This window comes from Ranitomeya variabilis, chromosome 3, assembly GCF_051348905.1.
Source record: "Ranitomeya variabilis isolate aRanVar5 chromosome 3, aRanVar5.hap1, whole genome shotgun sequence".
Classification (NCBI taxonomy): domain Eukaryota; kingdom Metazoa; phylum Chordata; class Amphibia; order Anura; family Dendrobatidae; genus Ranitomeya; species Ranitomeya variabilis.
Window position 1 is genome coordinate 775,883,935 of NC_135234.1, and position 22,062 is coordinate 775,905,996.

Sequence of the window (22,062 nt, forward strand, 5' to 3'; positions counted from 1 at the left end):
ATTTGTGCTCGGGCTAAGCCTTGCTGTTCTCGTGCCAGCGGGTTGCTTTTGCCCTTGCCTATCCCGAAGAGGCCTTGGACGCACATTTCCATGGATTTCATTTCGGATCTTCCGGTGTCTCGGAAGATGTCTGTCATCTGGGTGGTGTGCGATCGTTTTTCTAAAATGGTCCATTTGGTGCCCTTGCCTAAGTTGCCTTCCTCCTCTGATTTGGTTCCTTTGTTCTTTCAGAATGTGGTTCGTTTGCATGGCATCCCTGAGAATATTGTATCTGACAGAGGATCCCAGTTTGTGTCCAGATTCTGGCGATCCTTTTGTGCTAAGATGGGTTTTGATTTGTCTTTTTCGTCGGCTTTTCATCCTCAGACTAATGGCCAGACCGAGCGAACTAATCAGACGTTAGAGACTTATTTGAGATGTTTTGTTTCTGCTGATCAGGACGACTGGGTTACCTTTTTGCCACTGGCCGAGTTTGCCCTTAATAATCGGGCTAGTTCTGCCACCTTGGTTTCACCCTTTTTCTGCAACTCTGGTTTTCATCCTCGTTTCTCCTCAGGTCAGGTTGAACCTTCTGACTGTCCTGGGGTTGATTCTGTGGTGGATAGGTTGCAGCGGATTTGGAACCATGTGGTGGACAATTTGAAATTGTCACAAGACAGGGCCCAGCGGTTTGCCAACCGCCGCCGCGGTGTGGGTCCCCGACTTCGTGTTGGGGATTTGGTTTGGTTGTCTTCTCGGCATGTTCCTTTGAAAGTCTCCTCTCCTAAGTTCAAGCCTCGCTTTATCGGTCCTTATAAGATTTTGGAAATCGTTAACCCGGTGTCTTTTCGCTTGGACCTTCCAGCGTCTTTTGCTATTCATAATGTGTTCCATAGGTCCTTGTTGCGGCGGTACGTGGTGCCTATGGTTCCTGCTGTTGAGCCTCCTGCCCCGGTTTTGGTTGAGGGCGAGTTGGAGTACGTGGTGGAGAAGATTCTGGATTCTCGTATCTCTAGACTGAAACTCCAGTATTTAGTTAAGTGGAAAGGCTATGGTCAGGAGGATAATTCCTGGGTTGTCGCCTCTGATGTTCATGCGGCTGATTTGGTTCATGCCTTTCACGCTGCTCATCCTGATCGCCCTGGGGGTCTTGGTGAGGGTTCGGTGACCCCTCCTCAAGGGGGGGGTACTGTTGTGAACTGTGTTTCTGGGCTCCCTCTGGTGGTCACTAACGGTATTGTGTTAGGTATGTCTTGTTGCAGGCCTGAGCTCCAGCTGTGTCGTTAAGCAGCGGGTGTTTCCTATTTGAGCCTCCTCTGGACTCAGTCTCTTGCCTGGCATCGTTGTATCCAGACCTATTTGGTCTCCTCCGGATTCCTTTCAGTCTGCCTCATGCAAGAAAAGCTAAGTCTGTTTTGTACAATTTGGATCGTTTGCATTATTCAGTGTTTTTGTCCAGCTTGCTTTACATTTGATTTTTGACTCGCTGGAAGCTCTAGGGGGCTGATATTCTCCCTCCACACCGTCAGTCGGTGTGGGGGTTCTTGAATGTTCAGCGTGGGTGTTTTGTAGGGTTTTCTGCTAACCGCATAGTCCACTATCTATTTTCTGCTATCTAGACTATTGGGCCTCACTTTGCTGAATCTAGTTCATCTCTACGTTTGTGTTTTCCTCTTGCCTCACCGTTATTATTTGTTGGGGGCTTTCTATATCTTTGGGGTTCAATTTCTCTGGAGGCAAGCGAGGTCTTATTTTTTCCCTCTAGGGGTAGTCAGTTCTCCGGCTGGCTCGAGACGTCTAGAACCAACGTAGGCACGTTCACCGGCTACTTTTAGTTGTTTGTGTCAGGATCAGGTATGCGGTTAGCCCAGCTCCACCTCCCTAGAGCAGTATTTATATTTTTGCTATCTTGCCGGAATATCAGAGATCCTCTGCCACTGGGATCATAACACTCTGCGTAGGCGAGTCACTGTGACTTCCGGTGTGTGCGCCAATAAGATGCTCTCCCCACTTCCTCCCTGCATAGTCATTGCTAGGAACCATGTGTACATGGCGGTGACTATGCAGGGAGGAAGTGTGGAGAACACATTATTGGCGCGCACACCGGAGGTCACTGGATCGGAGATCACCGGCGCCTGCGCAGAAGATGCCTGAATGCTGTGTCCACAGAAGGGAGGATGAGGTATGTATCTCTGAGGGAGTGCAGGTGCAGGATTCCAGGGCTGTAACTGACGTGCATCGGAAAGTGAGGGTAGTATTATAATGAGGGCAGGAGGCAGGGATTTCTCCCAGTGACCGCACGCTCGGAGCCTGGAAGAAATCATTAGCATAAAGACAGAGTATAACATTTCTCAGCATCCACACCATTAAAATGAGGCAGACAGGTAGGACAGGTGTGACATTTCTATTACCTGTATGCCCATATTAATAGGTCATACACGTCCGGGGGGAGCAGAATCCCTTTCAATGTGATGCAGCTCGTAGTTACTATATGGGGGCTTGTTATACTAATACTCATAAAAGACCCATCTGATAAGTATCAAAAGCCCTGACCTCCCCATCTCCAGCCCCCCAGACAGCAACTATTACATGTAATAGAGCGCATATAACCTCCTAACAAAGCAGTATAATAATCAGTGCCCTGTTGCCCGTCACCAGCCTCAGACCCCACAATACCCCCATCCTCTCACATTCTCCCCCCAGTGCCCTGTCACCACTTCCTCACAATACCCCCCTCTCTCACATTCACCCCCAGTGCCCTGTCACCCCTCACCCACCTCAGCCCTCACAATACCCCATCCTCTCATATTCACCCCCCAGTGCCCTGTCACCCCTCACCCAACTCAGCCCTCACAATACCCCATCCTCTCACATTCTCCCCCCAGTGCTCTGTCCTCCCTCACCCACCTGAGCCCCCACAATATCCCCATCCTCTCACATTCACCCCCCAGTGCCCTGTCACCCCTCACCCAACTCAGCCCTCACAATACCCCATCCTCTCACATTCACCCCCCCAGTGCTCTGTCCTCCCTCACCCACCTGAGCCCCCACAATATCCCCATCCTCTCCCATCCCCCCAGTGCCCTGTCGCCCCTCCCTCACAATACCCCATCCTCTCACATTCACCCCCCAGTGCCCTGCTTCCCCTCACCCACCTCAGCCCCCACCATAGCCCCATCCTCTCACATTCAGCCCCGAATGCCCTGTCGCCCCTCCCTCACAATACTCCCCTCTCTCACATTCACCCCCCAGTGACCATGACATGCCACTTACCAAGTCTGCAGTCAGTGAGGCAGGACCAGGAAGTGTCTGAGAGGGATGCCCGGTGGGCACAAGGACCCAGCGTGCCTGAGCCAATCCGAGCCTGCACCAAACTGCAACCTGGAAGAAGCTCCTCAGGTCAGTAAAGCCGGCACCGTACACTGCAGGGGGAGACTCCACTGCGCTAGCAGCTGCAGAGCCGGCATTTCCCTCCTCTCTTCCTGTGCCGTGTTCTGCCTCATCAAAAAGTGGCAATGACTCGGTGGGCCCCTACATGTGACGGGACCCTGTAGCTACGCTACTGTTACTAAGATAATGACTTTTAGGTTTTCATTAGCTGTAAGCCATAATCATCAACATTAACAGAAATAAACATGTGAAATAGATCACTCTGTAATGACTCTATATAACATATGAGATTCACTTTTTGTATTAAACAAATGAAATAAATTAACTTTTTGATGATATTCTAATTTTGTGAGAAGCACCTGTACTTGATGCTTTTGCATTTTTATCCAGTGCCTTTACCAAGTTCTTCATTAGGCCCAACTTGATATGTAATGGTGGTAACAAAACCTTACCAACAAGTGCTGGATGCAGGAGATTTTTACTCTTTCCTGGCTGACGTGAATGTCAGAGACGCCGCTCTCTTATTGTAGTGATATTCTCTTACACGACTATCCCACTCACACTGAAAGCAGCAGTCCTTTGTGTATCCACCCTGGAGACCAAGTGAAAGGGCAACCACCTTTAAATCACCACAGAGGGGCCACAAATGTTGGTCATAGTTCAGGTACCTCAACAGCTGCTTTATATTGTCGTAGGCATCTTTCATGTGGTTGGCATAACCAACTGGAATTGAAGGTAGCGTATTGCGATTATGCAGCAAGACAGTTTTTGGACGAATCAATAAAGAGCCTTCATTCCTCTGGATTATGACTTATCTTCAGAGCTTCCATTAAACTGTTGATGTTGTTGCATGCCACAAGATCGTCCTCCATGAAGAAGTATTGGACAAGATCTTTCTTGTGGTTTCGGAACAAAGAAGTCAAACATCGCCCGCTAGGAGATTCCACTGCAGTAGCCCGGGAACCTAAGAGCTCAGCCTTAGTGCTGTAGCCAGGAACCTAAGAGCTCAGCCTTCCTGCTGTAGCCGGGAACCTAAGAGCTCAGCCTTACTGCTGTAGCCGGGAACCTAAGAGCTCAGCCTTACTGCTGTAGCCGGGAACCTAAGAGCTCAGCCTTACTGCTGTAGCCGGGAACCTAAGAGCTCAGCCTTACTGCTGTAGCTGGGAACCTAAAAGCTCAGCCTTACTGCTGTAGCCGGGAACCTAAGAGCTCAGCCTTACTGCTGTAGCCGGGAACCTAAAAGCTCAGCCTTACTGCTGTAGCCAGGAACCTAAGAGCTCAGCCTTACTGCTGTAGCCGGGAACCTAAAAGCTCAGCCTTACTGCTGTAGCCGGGAACCTAAGAGCTCAGCCTTACTGCTGTAGCCGGGAACCTAAAAGCTCAGCCTTACTGCTGTAGCCGGGAACCTAAAAGCTCAGCCTTACTGCTGTAGTCGGGAACCTAAGAGCTCAGCCTTACTGCTGTAGCCGGGAACCTAAGAGCTCAGCCTTACTGCTGTAGCCGGGAACCTAAGAGCTCAGCCTTACTGCTGTAGCCGGGAACCTAAGAGCTCAGCCTTACTGCTGTAGCCGGGAACCTAAGAGCTCAGCCTTACTGCTGTAGCCGGGAACCTAAGAGCTCAGCCTTACTCTTGGGCAAATCCAAATCTCTAACAAGATCGTTCAGTTGACTTTGTGTTATAAGATGTGGTTCAGTTGAGGTCGCTGACAGAATGTCAGGGTCGTGAGAGGAAGATGCTTCATGACACCAAGCTCCCTGTTCTACCACATTTGACGCGACTGAAAATGTTGGTGCTTTTGAAGCCGGCAGTTCTTCTGTGTGTGGTATTGGGCATATAGCAGATGGAAGGTTTGGATACGGTAAAGTCCACTTCTTCTTCCTTAAAACTCCTTTCCTAATGGGGTGCACCATGCAGAAATAGCAATTAGTAGTGTGATTGGTTGGCTCTCTCCAGATCATTGGGACCTCTAAAGTCCTAGATTGCCTCTTCCCATGAAACCACTGGGTGAGATGTGATGCACGTCTATTGCAGCATACATGTGGAGCTCGACTCTTGTCCTAATCTCCTATTCTGCAGCCAAACTACAGGTTGTAGGCTTTCCTTATCATGGTAGTCAGCTTTTAGACGCAAAAGTGACTTCTACGCAAGTGGAGCAAAAAGTATCCGTTTTGTTAATGAAAGAATGAGGTATATCTGAAAAAACTATAGAAACATGTCCGTTTGCTAAGCAATCCTAAGCTGTATACCTTAGGGTACCGTCACACAGTGCCATTTTCATCGCTACGACGGCACGATTCGTGACGTTGCAGCGTCGTATAAGTATCGCTCCAGCGTCGTATACTGCAGTCACACGTTGCAATACACGGCGCTGGAGCTATAATTTCATGACGTATTTGCGATGTAGAAGCCGTTGGTTACTGTGTGCACATCGTATACAACCTGTGTCACACAATGCAATCATGCCGCCACAGCGGGACACTAGACGACGAAAGAAAGTTTCAAACGATCTGCTACGACGTACGATTCTCAGCGGGGATCCGGATCGCAGTAGCGTGTCAGACACAGCGATATCGTAAATGCATCGCTGGAACGTCACGAATCGTGCCGTTGTAGCGATCAAAATTGCACTGTGTGACGGTACCCTTACACAGAGAGCATTTCTAACAGCAGGTGATGCCGCTGTAATTAGGATGACGTCACCGGAGCTGAGCCGGGGTTTTCTGATCGGTCGCCCTAAGATGATAGAAGACTGAAGGCTCAATAGACTAAATAGATGATGTAACAGACGAGCTACTAACAATGCAATAATGAAAAAGAAATGATAACGATGCAATGTTTCCGTAGTGATGACAACCTCCTCTGGATCGTGAAATTAGAGCCAAACAACAAATTTAAGAATCATTTGTTTGTAACACCACAATTTGGCTGTAGAACAGAGTTATTTATGTACATGAAATAGATAATTGTGTAAATGCCACAAAAAATCCGAATAACTGTTCTACGATTGGGCAGCTCTGGGTTTATCGGTGCATAACTGGGCAGATCTGGTCTTCTGCAGGCTGGGTAAACTGGGATGGAAAGACACAAGACGCTGCTTTCATCCAGTCCAATGTCGCCGGTCCCAGCGGTGTCAGCAGCTGGGTACAACCTCTGCAGAAGGGAATGGAGGACACATGTGCATTGTATCTGATTATGGGGGAGGATTCACTCTGTATAAGACATTGGTCCAGTTCCTTTACTGATGATGGGGGAGGGATTACAGACCACAAAGGATGCTGGGGGTTGTAGTCCGGAGGGGCCAGGAAGCACTTTGCAAACAGACTGAGCAGAGTGGGGGCTGCAAATCTCATCACAGAAAACCTCCCCGGGAGACCAGAGAAGACGCAGTGACCACATTTCAGGATTCTTATTGTTTCCTTCACTGACAACCCCTTTAATAGCGCTCCTCCACCTGCAGAACCTCCCTGCGCAGCGTGAGGAGATCTATAGATCCCGGACGGGTAAGGTCCTTAAATGTATCCATTTATCATTTTCAAAAACTGTAAAATTATCTGTAGACAAAGTGTTACATGCACAAATGCGCCAGATTCCATCATTTGCTAAATTTACACTGAACTTTAACAAAATTGGTGCAAATCAAGGCAATGTGGCTCCTGCGGAATATCCCTTGTGCCCGGCTGCATCGCTCTCCTGTGAGTAATCATCAGCTTATGAGGAACTGCAAGTGCCAGACAGTGATGAAGCCGGACAACCGCGTATGCCCAGCAGGAAGCGTATAAGATGACGTATGGCCCCGGGGCAAAAAAGGAAAAGTGGCCCCTAATTCCCATTCTAATGGGTATAAAAGTTCCCTATTCGCTGATCAGTGGTCGGACTGCAACCGTTCTAAAAGTAACCATCCGGTGATAACATTGAAGATCCCTTTAAGACTTTGCTCTGCAGGGAAACGTGCGTGAAGCATTGTGTAAACTGAATTAGATCAGATGGTACTCACCTTCCCCGAGTCCAGGGCCGACTCTCCACCACTGCTCCGGTCTCCACATATCAGCTGCAGTTCTGACGTCACCACTGCAGACAGTCAGAGACCAGAGCACCAGGAGCCGAGGAAGAGGAGTACCATCGGATTTAATTCATTTTACACAGTTCTGGGAGAATCGTGAAAGTGGACAGCCCCTTTAATGGAGAGTCAGTGTAACCTGTAGTAAAGGCTGACATCCAAACCATCATTCAGCCAAAACGTACACCTTCTCCCTCATCGATCACTCCCCTTTACTGTTTGCTGTGGGTCACCGGTTCTGTACTACTGATGCTAACAGATCCGATGAATCCAAACTTGTCATGCTCAGGACCAGATCACTGTGCCGCACTTCATGCCTCTGCTCTCATCTTCTGCTCTGCATTCAGTTTCATGTGTAAATATTTGCATGAGACTGATTTTAAAGAGTGAAAATGCATTTACCGGAGATACAGGTGTTTTGCAATCTCTGCTTGGAGATGTTTCAACAATATGGCCCTCCTAACTCCTGCCCCGATGTCTAAACTGCCTGATCCCTCGAACTAGGGAGAACATTAGTCTGTCCCTTTTCCCTGAATTACCCAGGAAGGTGGACACACCAGGGTATGCTCTTAACTTAACCCTTATCTGTTCTCTTCCCCACCCAGGGAGGTGAGGGGCTGAAGTGTATAGTTAAATACTAACCAGACAGACAAGGGAAGATGGACAGGTATAAATTAAAACTACAATCATACAAATACACTCACCAAACAACAGATTGTAACAAAGGGGAGGGATAGGTAGGAGAACAAAATAGGAGAAGATGAGGATAAGCATGCAAACCAACTCCACGCAGCAGGCTCCAGAACAACTTTCCAAACACCCACTCCAAAACCAAATTACTCCTCCAACACCAAACCAAGCAGTAAGAACTATCACTGGCAAGATCAGAAGAAAGGAGGAGGGTTCTTATGCCTGCTGGGAGTAACAAACTCAGATCAGCTTAAACTGCCCAAGACAGAGAACTCCAGGATTCCAATTAAGCAGCTTAACCCATGCAGCGCCAGAGCAAAGAAAGCCAGAACTGCTAATAAGTCGGTGAAGCCATTCTACCTACCGCAGGTGTGTGTCACCAGATGCTACAATTGTCTGACCCCCCTCTGTCACAGTATCCCCGTGACAAACTCACTTTTTCTCTAGTCACATTCCACGACAGCATAGGAGGTTGTCTCCTCACCCTAATGGTGGAAAGGAAGCACAAGAGGTTAAAAGCCCCTCCCACCTCCTACTCACCAGTGTCTTTCCTGTCCCCCATGGGGCATGGAGAGGTTATTAGGTATGTTGCACGGCCGGCGGCTGCAGTTTACCTTGTAATAATGTAGCAGGGCATTGTTGGTTGTGGGCTCTGCCTTCCTCCTCCGTACTGCTCCTGTCTCCCCGTTCGGTGGATTCTGGGACCTTCTTGGCTCACCTGCACTCCCGCTGGGGGTAAAGCATTCCAGCAATCCCCATGCCAGAGGCCTCTCTGAGCTCTCCGGTCTTTCCTCCTGCGCGTGCTGTTCGGCGACCCGGAAGTGACATCATCAGAGGTCACATGTCACTTCCGGGCCTTGCGTTCCATGGTGTAAAGCATGAACTTCCGGTTTCGCCCCTCTGCGGCCTCCGGATTGCCGATCAGCGTGCAGAGCACGCCGATGATAGAAGAGGCCTGCTCAGGACCCAGGGAGGAGGGGAAACTTCAATTAGCGCTGAGGGCAGGGTTTATTTCTATATAAACCTGCCGGAAGACACCTCCAGGTAAGACTGAACCCTCAGTATGAATGATGCTTCCTGCCCTGCTCCTGCAGAGCCCAGCGCTGCCCCAGCCTCAGTAAGTCTGTGTGTGGGTGGGTCCTAGCCTAGGGTAGGAGTTTGTGAGCACAGTGCGTAGCACTATTGGGTTAGAGGAGAAGTCGGTCCCCCAGTCTGTTCAGGATGAAATGTTTGGGGGACTAAATACAGGGAGACAGAATGGCTTCCCGGTGCAGAAAAACATCCTGGATATGATTTCTCAAGAATGGGAGCTTCCAGAGAAACACCTGAGCTCCTCCTCAGAATTTAAGCATAGGTTTCCTTTGGAGGGTGACTCACCTAAATGGGATGTTCCTAAGGTGGATATACAAGTGGCGAGAGTAGCAAAAAACACTGTACTCCCCTTTGAGGATTCTTCACAGCTTAAGGATCCAATGGATAGAAAGATAGAAAGTCTGCTGAAAAAATCCTGGGAAACCTCCACATCTGCACTAAAGTCCAACATAGCTTCCACTTGTGTTGCCAGATCCCTCTTCCAATGGCTGGATGAGTTGGAAAATCACATCTCTCAGGGTACATCAAGAGGGGAATTGTTGAACTCTCTGCCTATACTGCAAAGGGCGACTGGCTTCCTGGCCAATGCATCTAAGGAATCGATTCGTATCGCTGCCAGGTACCTGATTCAGTCTAACTCCGCCAGAAGGGCCCTCTGGCTCAAAATGTGGAGTGGGGATGTCACCTCTAAAATCAAATTATGCTCCATCCCCTTTAAAGGCGAATACGTCTTTGGGCCTGCTCTTGGTGAAATTCTGGAAAAGGCCACAGATAGGAAGAAGGCTCTTCCTGAGCAAAACACCCCCATGAAGCGCTTTTTTCATGCCTCTCAGCCACAGACCCCACCAAACAAAGAGGAAAGGGAAAACTGGGAGATGGAGTTATACTAAGGGAAGGGGCAAGAACATCCTTGTTCCCTAACAACAGCACCAACAGGATAAGCAATGACTCTGACCCAGTGGGGGGGAGGCTCTCAAACTTTTTCCACCATTGGCAGGCAATTTCCAATTGCCTTTTGGGTCCTCAATGTCATCAAGGAGGGGCTTCTTATAGAATTCGAGTCCTCCCCTCCTCAGGGTCTGAGAGTCACCTCCCTACCATCCCAAGGAGCCAAAACATTCCTGATGTCCGGGCTTCAGGATCTACTAAGATCAAACAAAATCTCCCCAGTACCAGTGGACGAATGGGGAAGAGGCCACTATTCTTGACTCTTCTTGGTAAAAAAAACCTTCAGGAGAGGCACGTATCATCATAAATCTAAAGAATCTCAATCAGTGCATTTCCTATCGCAGATTCAAGATGGAAGCGGTAAAATCAGCTATTCCCCTGATAGGTCCTCATTTCTTCATTGCAACCATCGACCTGAAGGATGCTTACTTTCATGTGGAAATTCATCCTCGGCACAGAAGGTATTTGAGGTTTGTGGTGCAGCAGAACCAGCAAGTGAGGCACTATCAGTACAACGTGCTCCCCTTTGGCATCTTATCGGCACCAAGGGTCTTCTCCAGGATAATGGCAGAAGATGTGTCATAAATCCGGGGACAGGGCATTTGCATTGTGCCTTACCTGGATGATAGTCATAGGCCCTTCCGCTCAGATTCTCAGGAGTCACATGGCAAAATCTCTGGAGATTCTAGAATCTCTGGGGTGGCTCCCAAACACAAAGAAATCCCAGCTCCAGCCCTCCAAAATGAGAAGGTTTCTGGGGGTCCTTCTAGAATCTAGGAAACAGATGTCTTTTCTACAAGAGGATCATCGTCTGGTCATTATGGCAAAGATCTCAGATTTCAGGAAAGAGAAGTTCTCTACCCTTCGGGCAGCCTTGTCTGTCCTAGGGTATATGATAGCTTGTATTCAATCAGTGTCCTGGGCTCAGGTCCACTCCAGGGGTCTTCAAGCACCTGTTCTCGAGAACTAGAATGGGAACCCCAGCTCATTGAACAAAAGAGTGCAGACCAGGGCATGTAAGGGCTTCCCTAGCCTGGTGGTTGAACCCCAAAAACCTTCACAGAGGTGTGAGCTGGTCTCAATCTCCTCTGGTTACTATTATATCCAATGCCAGCAAGAGAGGCTGGGGGCCATAGTATCTCATACTCCGTTCCAGGGATGCTGGAGTCAGAAGATAAGTGCCAGGTCCTCCAACTTCAGGGAGCTGGAGGCGGTGGAGGAAGCTCTTCTGGTAGCAAGCAGTCTGATCTCCGGACATCACGTCAGAGTATATTCAGACAACATGACTACAGTAGCCCACCTCAAACATCAAGGGAGCATGAGGTTCGACAGCCTAAAGGCCATTTCAAGCCGAATATTTTGTTGGGCTAAAAAACATCTCTCCCTGACAGCCGTCCATTTAAAAGGGTCCTCCAACCTTCATGCAGATTTCCCGAACTGCCAGGATATACAGGAGGGAGAATGGAGCCTGAACAAGGGAATCTTCAGGATGCTGGTAGACAGGTGGGGCCTGCCAGAAATCGATTTACTCGCTTCAAGCCAAGATGCACAGGTGAAAGCCTATTTTCCCTAAACCCCAGTGACAGGTCTATGGGAGTGGATGCCTTTGTGCAGAAGTGGAGCTTCCGGTTGGCATACGCGTTTCCTCCAATTCCAATGCTGGCAAAAACTCTTCAGAAGATCCGGGAGGATTAGGTGCCAACCATCTTAGTAGCTCCTGTATGGCCAAGGAGGAGCTGGTTCAATCTCATCGTCGAGCTCCAGATAGACGGACCAGTTCATCTACCATTAGACGACGACTTTCTGTTGCAGGGCCCTCTTCGTCACCCGAATCCTCAAAAGCTGAATCTAGCTGCTTGGTTACTGAAGCCCAGGTGTTGCGTGCTAGAGGGCTTTCGGACTCACTAATTACTACTTTGCAAAAGTCCAGGAAACCAGTCACCAATGCTATTTATAATAAGGTGTGGCAGGAGTTTTCATCCTGGTGTCTTCCTAGTCTACCTGATCCCTTCCACCCAAATATTTCACAAATATTGGATTTTGTGCAAAGAATGCTAGAATTAGGCCTTAAACCCTGTACTCTGAAGGTTCAGGTCTCTGCCCTGAGCTCTGTATTCGATCAAGATGTAGCCAACCATCGTTGGACTAAGAGGTTCATGATATCAACCCTTAGACTGCATCCCAGAAAACAGACTGTTGTCCCATCTTGGGATCTAAATTTGGTGCTCAAAGGTCTCACACATCCACCGTTCGAGCCTGTCTTCCTGTACTCCTCAACTCCTCTCATGCAAAGCAGCCTTCCTTGTTGCCATTACTACAGCAAGATATGTAGAAGAGTTACAAGCTTTATCTATAAAAGAACCTTATTTAATAATTAGAGACGACTCTATAGTTCTCCATCTTGATCCTTCCTTTCCTCCTAAAGTAGTATCTGATTTCCACTGGTCGCAGGACATCGTCCTCCCCTTCTTTTGCCAAAAAACCCAGCAAATCCACAGGAGGAGGAATTCTATACTCTCGATGTTCGGCGTACAATCTTGTACTACTTAGAAGAAACCAGATCCTGGAGAGTTGACCAAAATTTATTTATACATCCATCTGGTTGAAATAAAGGAAAGAAAGTGGCGAAGAGTACCATCACGAATTGGATCAAGAGGGCCATATCTGAAACATATCTGGCCCAGAACATGCATCCCCTGCCAGAGTCAGGGCTCATTCTACAAGGTCTACCTCAGTCTCCTAGGCTGAGAGAGCAGGCACATCCACCAAGCAGATCTGCAGGGCCGCAACATGGTCTTCACTCCATACCTTTACCAGACTCTATAGGTTGGCCTTATTGTCCAATAGGGATCTAGAATTTGGCCGGAAAGTACTCCAGGCCCAGTGCAGATTTGGTTGCTATTCCTACTATACTGTCGTGGAAGGTGACTAGCGAAAATAGAATTAGACCTACCTGTAATTCGGTTTCTAGGAACCCTCCATAACAGCACTAATTCCCTCCCTGTTTTTCTTGGACAATTTCTAAGAATCTAATGGTAACTGGTGCTATGGTGTTAGTTATAAGTCACTGGCAAGTAGGAGGTGGGAGGGGCTTTTAACCTCTGTCCCCCATTAGGGTGTGGAGACAACCTCCTATGCTGTCGTGGAAGGTTCCTGGAAACCGAATTACTGGTAGGTCTAATTCTATTTTTCACATCATTTGATCAATATACAAGTAGGTGTACTGTAAGTCCCCTGCATTGTCCCATTGTCTGCCTTAATTAGTTCTTAGTAGCGATGGGCGAATATACTCGTTACTCAAGATTTCTCGAGCATGCTCGGGGGTCCTCCGAGTATTTTTTAGTGCAGGGAGTTTTAGTTTTTCTTGCCGCAGCTGAATGATTTACATCTGATAGCCAGCATAAGTACATGTGGGGGTTGCCTGGTTGCTAGGGAATACCCACATGTACTTATGCTGGCTAACAGATGTAAATCATCACTCACCACTCATCACTAGTTCTTAGTCATTCACAATTTGTCAAACATTCACGTCATGTAAGAAGTCCTCCGTCGTCCTTATTATCCCTCATCTTCAGGACTCTCACAGCTAAAGTTTTCTTCATAAGATGATGGTCCATTCCATCAATGACCCTCTGAGGATTGAGCAGGATAGAAGCCACATGGTTGGTCGGATATTAGACCTCACCCTGGAGATAATCTACTGGATCACCGGAGAGGTGAGACCTTCATATCACATCCCTAGGAATAAATCAGGGAAATGACAGGAAAGTTGAAGGATCCTTAGAATAGATGTAGTGATCGGCGTCTCCTCATACCCAGGATCACACAGTGGTGAAGACGTCGTCTGGTGGGTGTGTGACCCCTCATGTGTCAGGAGGACGGAGCAGGACCCCGAGTGACATCACCGAGCCTCCACCTCATTCACTGATACATGAGCAGAAGATTCTAGAACTGACCCACAGGATCACTGAGCTGCTGAGCGGAGAGGTGAGCGCTGCCGGGAATGCTGGGACATTATATAATAACGCCGGGGGAGGGGTCTGCTAATGACGGGTCATTGTGTGTGTCAGGTTCCTATAAGGTGTCAGGACATCACCGTCCATTTCTCCATGGAGGAGTGGGAGTATTTAGAAGGACACAAGGATCTATACAAGGACGTCATGATGGAGAATCACCAGCCACACACAACTCCAGGTAAGAGGAGACTGTACTGATTATAGAGGAGAGGCCGGGTCTGAGGTCACCTAGACTCCCCTTCATCTGATCATCACATGTAGACGATGTATTCAGTCCTGTGTATATTTCCTATAGATGGGTCCAGTCCGAGAAATCCACCAGAGAGAAGTCCCAGTCCTCTATATTCCCAGGATCGTCCAGAGGAGAAGCAGAATGTCCTCCTGGATCATCAGGTAAATGGAGATGAGGTTTTTGGAAATCATCTATAAACAGATGTAATGAAGCCTTCTACTAACTTTCTACAGCAGTGGAATGATGCCAAGGTGTCAGTAGCGGCTACAAATTGTTAGTTTCTGGTTTCATAAAAGATTAAGTTAAATTTCCTCCACTTTGGACATCCACTTGGCCAGTGATATTCAGCGAGCACGAATGTTGAGTTCTGCTATGTATATGTAAATATCAGCACAATGCCAATCATCTGCTTCTATGGCTGGAATAATACTGCCTTGTATTGTTGGCTGTGTTCACATTTTGTTTCTGCCATACATTTGTGACTTTGTTGTGCCTTCCATCTAAAGTCCTTAAAATTTGTGAATTAGACATTACAAGGAGGCAGACGGAGTCACTTTGTACCCTGTCAGGCCTCAATTCTGAAATTGTCTGATAATTTAGGGAGGCACAGCATATCACGCTTTTGCATCCACCTAAAAATATGGACGATGCCAGTATGGAGGTGGAAAGCCCGCCAGGGCCTAGGGGTACTGGGTACCACGTCCGGTCGCTATTAAAGGGGAGGTCACAGTGGCGGCGACCCGGTCCGTGGCCCTGGGCGCCCAAGTAACAGGTTAAAGATATGGCAAAACATTTTTTAATATGCATATCAACAGGTTAACAGGTAAACACTTTTGCTTCCCCTTTATGGGAGGTTTTTGGCTTGAAACGTTACCTAACATATTTACAAAAAGTTCAAACAAGTGAAAAGTGGAAACATTTTAATACAAGGTGTCCTTGTGCACCAATAACAACAATGATGCGGGGGACCCATCATAACCCCCAACGTCGGTCCATCCTGTTCGTGACACCAAGTTGGAACGCCCGCCAAGGCCTAGGGGTACTCGGTATCGGGTCCAGTCCTTATTAAAGGGGAAGTCACGGTGGCGGCAACCCGGTCCGTGGCCCTGGGCATCCAAGTAAAAGGGATAGTCTTTAAAGGGATTTGTAAAGTGGTAAAAGTTTGTGACGCCACCTGTGGTACTCGGTCAGGGGCGACCGACGCTGCTTAAAGGGGTCCTCTGGGGTGATAGTACTGCAGCAAAGATGGTATCGCTTTCCACAGGTGAAGCTGGGTCCCCCAGTGCTCCCGGTGTGTTTGGCTAGGATGGTGTGGTGCCAGAAATAAACAGAGGACACAGAGTTGCAGTCTCTTTACCTGGTTTACTGAAAGTAGACAGTCAGTCCATGGTACTGGCAACAGGTGATGGTGTGGTCTGGTTGGCCTGGAGGCAATGATGGAACCCTCTCCCAGGTGAGGTTTGTAAGCCTTCCTTCTCACTCTTTGATGCGAGTTCCTTGCTGCCTGTGGCTCCCTTACAAGGTCCTCTCTCTTCTGTCCTGGGACAGTACCTGTATGGTGGGCAAAGCGAGCTTTTTTACAGGTTCTCTATCACGACCCGGTCTCGGTGTATTGCGGTACCTTCAGGTGTGGGTGCGGACAGACGACTTGGAGTCTTCTGCCCTCCGGTTCTGCTGTGGGACTTGAAGTACTACACAGCCCCAGGCTCCCGGTGCCTGGTTCCTGCACTTCAGCTCAGAGGGTGCCCAATCACAGTTCCCCTCCGAACTCCTTTGTTCTCCTTTGCTTCTCCCCTCTGACATTTGCTATCAATGCAACCTGTCTCGTTCTCTTCTGTCCTGGAGCTGCAGCACCACATGTGGCTGCACAGCTCCACTCTCTGCTCTCACTCCTCTCTCCTCCACTGTCTGCTCTGGTCTCCCTGGATCAACTAACTAACTCCTCCAGACCAGAATATCTATGTCTAGGGAAGCTCCCCTGAATCTGGGTTCAGAGCTCCCCCTTCTGGCCTGGATTCAGAATGTGTTGCATGTAGATGTACTACCTGATAAAGGGAATGCTCCTTGCCTCCAGGCATGACATCACCCTCCCCGAAAGGAAGGCAACATCACTGTAACAACCGGTTACCTGGGGTGTTACATAGGCTGGACAGAGTCTCTCCTTGGTGGATTCCATCAGAATCCCATTTTTAAGGGTGTGAGATGGAATATGTGTCAGAAACATAACGTGAACCCTGCCTAAGAGTCATTAACTTACAAGTTATGGTGATCGTCCTACTCGTTTACAACTCTCATCTAGGGTCTGATAATTAGATTTGGGCACCAAAATCATCTAGGAGTCATAATTTGTTTATTCAAAAGTCCGTTGAGCAGCTTTACACAATAAGGAATCCACAATAGATAATGCAAATGAGACCTGCCCCTCTAGCTGGGGCTGGAGAAGTTTCAATCTCCAGCAGTAAAAATCTTCTTTAGCCTAAAAATTGTGACATTGCTGAATAATCTACGATCTGTTGTTATAAGACACAACTGCATCACCCGAGATTAAAAGATCAATGTAGTAAAGTATTTGGTCGGTTGGTGATCCCATCCGATGGCCACTGGATGAGATCAAATTGGTGAATGACTTCTGGGGTTTTTGATAGTCACCTGATAAGAAGATAATCTTATGTTCTTTCATTCTTTTTTCTCCCATGTACTTAATGTGGGATCTTTGCAGGAAAATCAAGGTGAAATAACGAATGAACTCGAAAAATCCATATCAGGATTAATAAGTGGTAAGAGCCACGTTGATAAATCTTGCGTTTTCTTCTACCCTTTGATTTAACTTACCGAGTTTACCTAAAATGTTCCATCTATTTTCCAATGGAGGAGACATCTATGGCATAAAAACTGCCGATAGTTTTCTAAATTCATCCTGTGAGTTGGATCGGTTGACAACTGCACATTGTTTTACTGCAAAGCTTGTGGAAATATTATAATATATTTTAATAGGTCTTCCAGAAAAATGTCTTCCTCATGGTCATTTGTATTATTATTTTTGTTAATCCAGTGGCATTCCATCATATTGCCTGTCACTAATACAATGAAACAAAATAGGGGTACACTGACGAAATTGTATTCAGTAATAATAAAAATGTAATAATGTCCTCCATCCTGGGCCCCTTCCTGTAATAATATCCTCCGTCCTGGGCTCCTTTCTGTAATAATGTCCCTTATGCTGCCCCCTTCTAGTAATATTGTCCCCTCTCCTGGGCGCCTTCCTATAACAATGTCCCTGGTCCTCGGACCCTTCCTGTAATAATGTCCTCTGTCCTGTGTCCCTTCCTGTAATAATGCCCCATGTTCTGTGCCCCTTACTGTAATAATATCCTTTGTTCTGGGCTCCTTTCTGTAATAATATCCCTCAAGCTGCCTCCTTCCTATAACAATGTCCCTAGTCCTGGGCCCCTTCCTGTAATAATGTCTTCTGTCCTAGGCCCCTTCCTGTAATGTCCCATGTTCTGGACCTCTTCCTGTAATAATGTCCATGGCTGCAGCGTCTCTAGATTTGTTTCTCATCGGGCACATCAGGAACGTCATTTGTCGGTGATTATGTAGGAATCCAGCAGGTGCAGTGACACACAGGAGACAGAACAAGGGTTAACAGGTTACTTTATAATAAACAATGGGAAAAGCAGGGGGGTAAAAATATAGATTCATGGTTAAAAGGGAAGAACAATAAAGAGGAGCAATGTTTGAACTTATCAGTCTCTGGGTCCTGGAAGAACGTGGCTGGAAGATCCCTTGGTGGTGCCGCAGGTGGCGCGAGATGTCTCCAATCCGGTCTCGTAGGAAAGAGATGCACAAGTCCTCTAGGTCCTTCACCACATGGTCTCCTGATCCGGGTACGACATGCTGTACGGGGCAACCACGCAGCAAACAGTTCAGCAGTCAAGGCCGGAGGTGAAGCAAACAGATCAGCAGTCAAGGCCGCAGGTGAGGCACACAGTTCAGCGGCCACAGCCGCAGGCACAGTCCAGCACTCAGCGTGCACCGCAGGAATATTACTGAACGGGGCCTCTAGGAGGGTCAGCGGCCCGGTGTCGTGAACTCCGTCTCGGTCACAATGCGGTGCAAGAGTCTCTGAACTGTGCAGGGTTAGTCTGGAAAGGATTGCTCACCAGGTAAAGCAGCCCGGATAGTTGGCGTGGGTCAGTCGAGAGGGAGTCAACCGTCTCTGTCCTCACATGCATTTCCCCACCGAAAGTCCCATCTTTTCACGCTCAGCACTATTTAAGTCGGACCCGCTCCACTCTGTCAGGTGTCCTGACCTGCTCTGGTCAGAAATCTCTTCCCTCAGGAATAATGCAGAAGGGACCGTTAGCCCAGTCCACCTCCCTGCAATTACACAGGAGCTCCGGGCAGCGGATCTTGATGATTTGTACAATCAGAGGCATAACTTTCCTCACTTCCTCAGACGACCATTAATAACCTCAGTGATAGCTTCCAAGGCTGGAAGTCCTGGGATTTCTGCTCAGACTTAATATTTTTGTAATTTGCAGATCTATAAATTGTCTCCTCCCAGTGATCTCCATCACTCCACGATTTTTCATTCTTCGTGTTGCAATTTCAATGTTGAGGAGTGTCTTTATAAGTGACCTAATAGACATCATACAGAGGAGGAAGTCTAAATTTGTACATGAAACTGTAAATTCTATTTTCGATCACAGGACAAAGTACATGTATATTGATTGAACAACACTGATCAGTTGGTAGTATTCTATTCTGATATGTCTTGCTGTTTTTTCCTTCACACAGAAATGATAAAATATCAATCAAAATTTTTGGCATCTTTTTTTATTTTTTCAGATGAAAAACAGAGCAGAAGCTCCCATGGACACCTCTTTTTATCTCCCTCTATTGAAGTGGAAGATAATCAATCCCATATAGGGAAAAATAGCACTGGAAATAGACTGGGTAAAATTTTGTCATGTTTTGAATGTGGGAAATCCTTTAATCACAAGTCATATTTTAAGAAACATATAAGAACCCACACAGGGGAGAAGCCGTATTCATGTTCTGAATGTGGGAAATGCTTTATCGTTAAAGATCATCTGGAGACTCATCAGAAAACTCACCAAGTAGAGAAGCCATTTTCATGTTCTGAATGTGGGAAATGTTTTTATCACAAGTCATATTTTACGAAACATCAAAGAACTCACACAAAGGAGAAGCCGTTTTTGTGTTAATGTGAAAAATGTTTTACCCAAGAATCGGTTCTCATTAAACATCAGAGACGTCACTCAAGGGAGAAGAAATTTTCATGTTCCGAATGTGGAAAACCTTATGAAACCTGTTAAGAACTCACACAGAAGAGAAGCCGTTTTAATGTTTTGAATGGGAAGAATACTTTATGGTTAAATATCATCTTGTGAGACATCCGGAAACTCACATATGGGAGAAGTGTGTTTCATGTGTGAAACATGCAAAAAGGCTATGGGCCCAATTCATTAGGACTAGAGTTTTGCATATCACTCTTATCGAAGGCACCGCTGGAATAAGATGCATCTAATTCATAGAAATGAGTGGATCAGGCATGAATTTACAATTCACCTGTTTGTGCATTTTTTTTTCCATTCACAAAAATGTCCCTTATTATGCTATGGGGTCTCTCTACTATGCTCTGGCCTCTCCACTCTTTGCCATCATCCCTCCGCCGGTCCTGGCCACCGCATCTTCTGATTGCCGTCACTCATGCTGAAATCCTCGGCCTCTCACACTAAGCCGGAACTTCTGTCATTGATGAGGCCGGGAACTGAACAAGTGATGGGAGAGCGCGGAGGGGCCGGAGAGGTGAGCGGTAAGGTGGGTATAAGATTTTTCTTAATTTTTTACATTTTGATGGCCCTGTTTGGTTCAGAAAAAATTTAGCTGAATCCACATGGAAGTTAATTATAAAAAAAAATCCACATATTTCAAAGTGCGATCTTTTGTAAAATTCAAGCAGAATTCAATTTCTTTTGAATATATTTGCTCGTTTCTACTAAATCATTTAGAGTCACACACCTCTTGATAAATTAGACGCATCTTTCACCGGTCGGTGTGTCCGCCAGAATTGTTACTCTGGTCAGGTGCTGGAGTACATTTCTGGCATAATTTACACCACTAAAGAGGCATACAGTTTGATTCATTTGCTTCAACGGTCTCCCCATGTCCCGTCCCACCCCCTGTCTGCTTTTTTTGGTAGAGCTGGTTGAAACTAGCATAAAACTGCCAAACGTGTCAAAATGTTTCTGCAACTTCCAGTTGCTCAAAAATATTGCGACATTTCAAAGTGTTTTACACTAGACCAGAGGTCTCAAACTGCATTCCCCCGAGGGCCGCAAACAGGTCATGTTTTCAGGGTTTCCTTTTATTGCACAGGTGATAATTTAATCACCTGCACAAAATGATTCCAGCACCTTGTATAATGCGAAGGAAAACTTGAAAACACGCATGGTTTGCGGCCCTCGAGGAATGCAATTTGAGATCCCCTGCACTAGACAATTGACAAAAATATCTTGAGGACGCCAGCCTTATATATGTAAGCATGCTCTGGAGAAACAGAGAATTCACACAGGGGAGAAGCCATTTTTGTGCTCAAGACATGGAATAGGATTTATCCATTGCCGTATTTTTCGGACTATAAGACGCACAGGATCATAAGACGCACCCCAACTTTTCAGAAGGAAAATAGGGAAAAAAATTAATGTGTCAAATGGGGGTCCATCTTACAGTCTGAATTCAGTTTACCAGTGGGGATCGGCAGCGCTGGTGCAACGTTGTCACAGTAGGTGTTCGGTGGTCCGATGATATGACTCCCATCCCAGACTGGTGCAGCAGGTTTGGTGGTGCTCTGTGGTGCGAGGGCTGCGCCGGCATTTTGTGAAAGCCCGGAGGTCATTTTTCCGGAGGCCTCCGCATCGCAGCAATGGATGTGTGGGGGCCTCCGGGTTTTCACAAAATGCTGGCGGAGCCCCCCCACCATAGAGCACCGCCGAATCTGCCGCATCAGCCTGGGAAGGGAGTGTGATCATCGCCCTGCAGCGTCAGACCGGGCCCTTCGCAGAATCGCCCGACTCCTGCTGCCGCCACACTACTTGTAAGTATATTCCGACTATAAGATGCACCCCCATTTCCCCTAAAAATTTTGGAGAAAAAAGTGTGTCTTATAGTCAGATAAATACGGTAATTTTAATAGGGTTGTTGAGCTCATTGGAGCTGAGTGGTGCCAATTTCCTGCTTGCCAAGACGCGTACATGTTTTTTATAATTCTTTATTTAAAGACTCACAACGCAATCCAGGTTAACATAATAATTGGAATCAGACAAGTAGATGAATACAAACATTACAGCTTAACTCCCAACCAGGGACATCGTCCACGAGTTCTTAACAACCGGGAACCTGGAAGTAAAGGTCAATCACCCGACCCGAAGGGTCTTACATTTTTTAACTTTTAACATACAGTATAGCAAAGAAAAGAGAGAAAGAAGAGAAAAGAGAGAAAGAAAAGGGAAAAAACAAAAAAAACACTGAGGGGGTAAATGGAAGGAGTGCCCACCCGGCCAAGCCCACTACTCTGCCTGTAGTTTTCAGTTAACTACAGAGCGGGGTTTGCCTCCAGCATTAGATCACA

The 22,062-nt window shown here is 47.1% G+C and overlaps 2 protein-coding genes across 2 annotated transcripts in view; both read left to right on the forward strand.

Annotated features, from left to right (window-relative positions):
- LOC143817459 (uncharacterized) overlaps positions 1-22,062 on the forward strand; it is a 277,468-nt gene that overhangs the window by 146,104 nt on the left and 109,302 nt on the right. The window lies entirely within an intron of this gene.
- LOC143817462 (uncharacterized) lies at positions 6,617-21,956 on the forward strand. The gene is made up of 6 exons (XM_077298894.1): positions 6,617-6,870; positions 13,977-14,144; positions 14,228-14,351; positions 14,469-14,566; positions 17,125-17,182; positions 19,257-21,956. Exons 3-6 carry the CDS (start codon positions 14,267-14,269, stop codon positions 19,634-19,636), a joined length of 621 nt encoding a protein of 206 aa, XP_077155009.1. The 5' UTR covers positions 6,617-6,870; positions 13,977-14,144; positions 14,228-14,266; the 3' UTR covers positions 19,637-21,956.

Coding starts and splice junctions, on each gene's coding strand:
- LOC143817462 (XM_077298894.1), top strand. CDS start 14,267: ATGGAGGAGTGGGAGTATTTAGAAGGACACAAGGATCTATACAAGGAC. Junction 14,352..14,468: donor CCAGCCACACACAACTCCAG/GTAAGAGGAGAC, acceptor TATTTCCTATAG/ATGGGTCCAGTCCGAGAAAT. Junction 17,183..19,256: donor CATATCAGGATTAATAAGTG/GTAAGAGCCACG, acceptor TTATTTTTTCAG/ATGAAAAACAGAGCAGAAGC.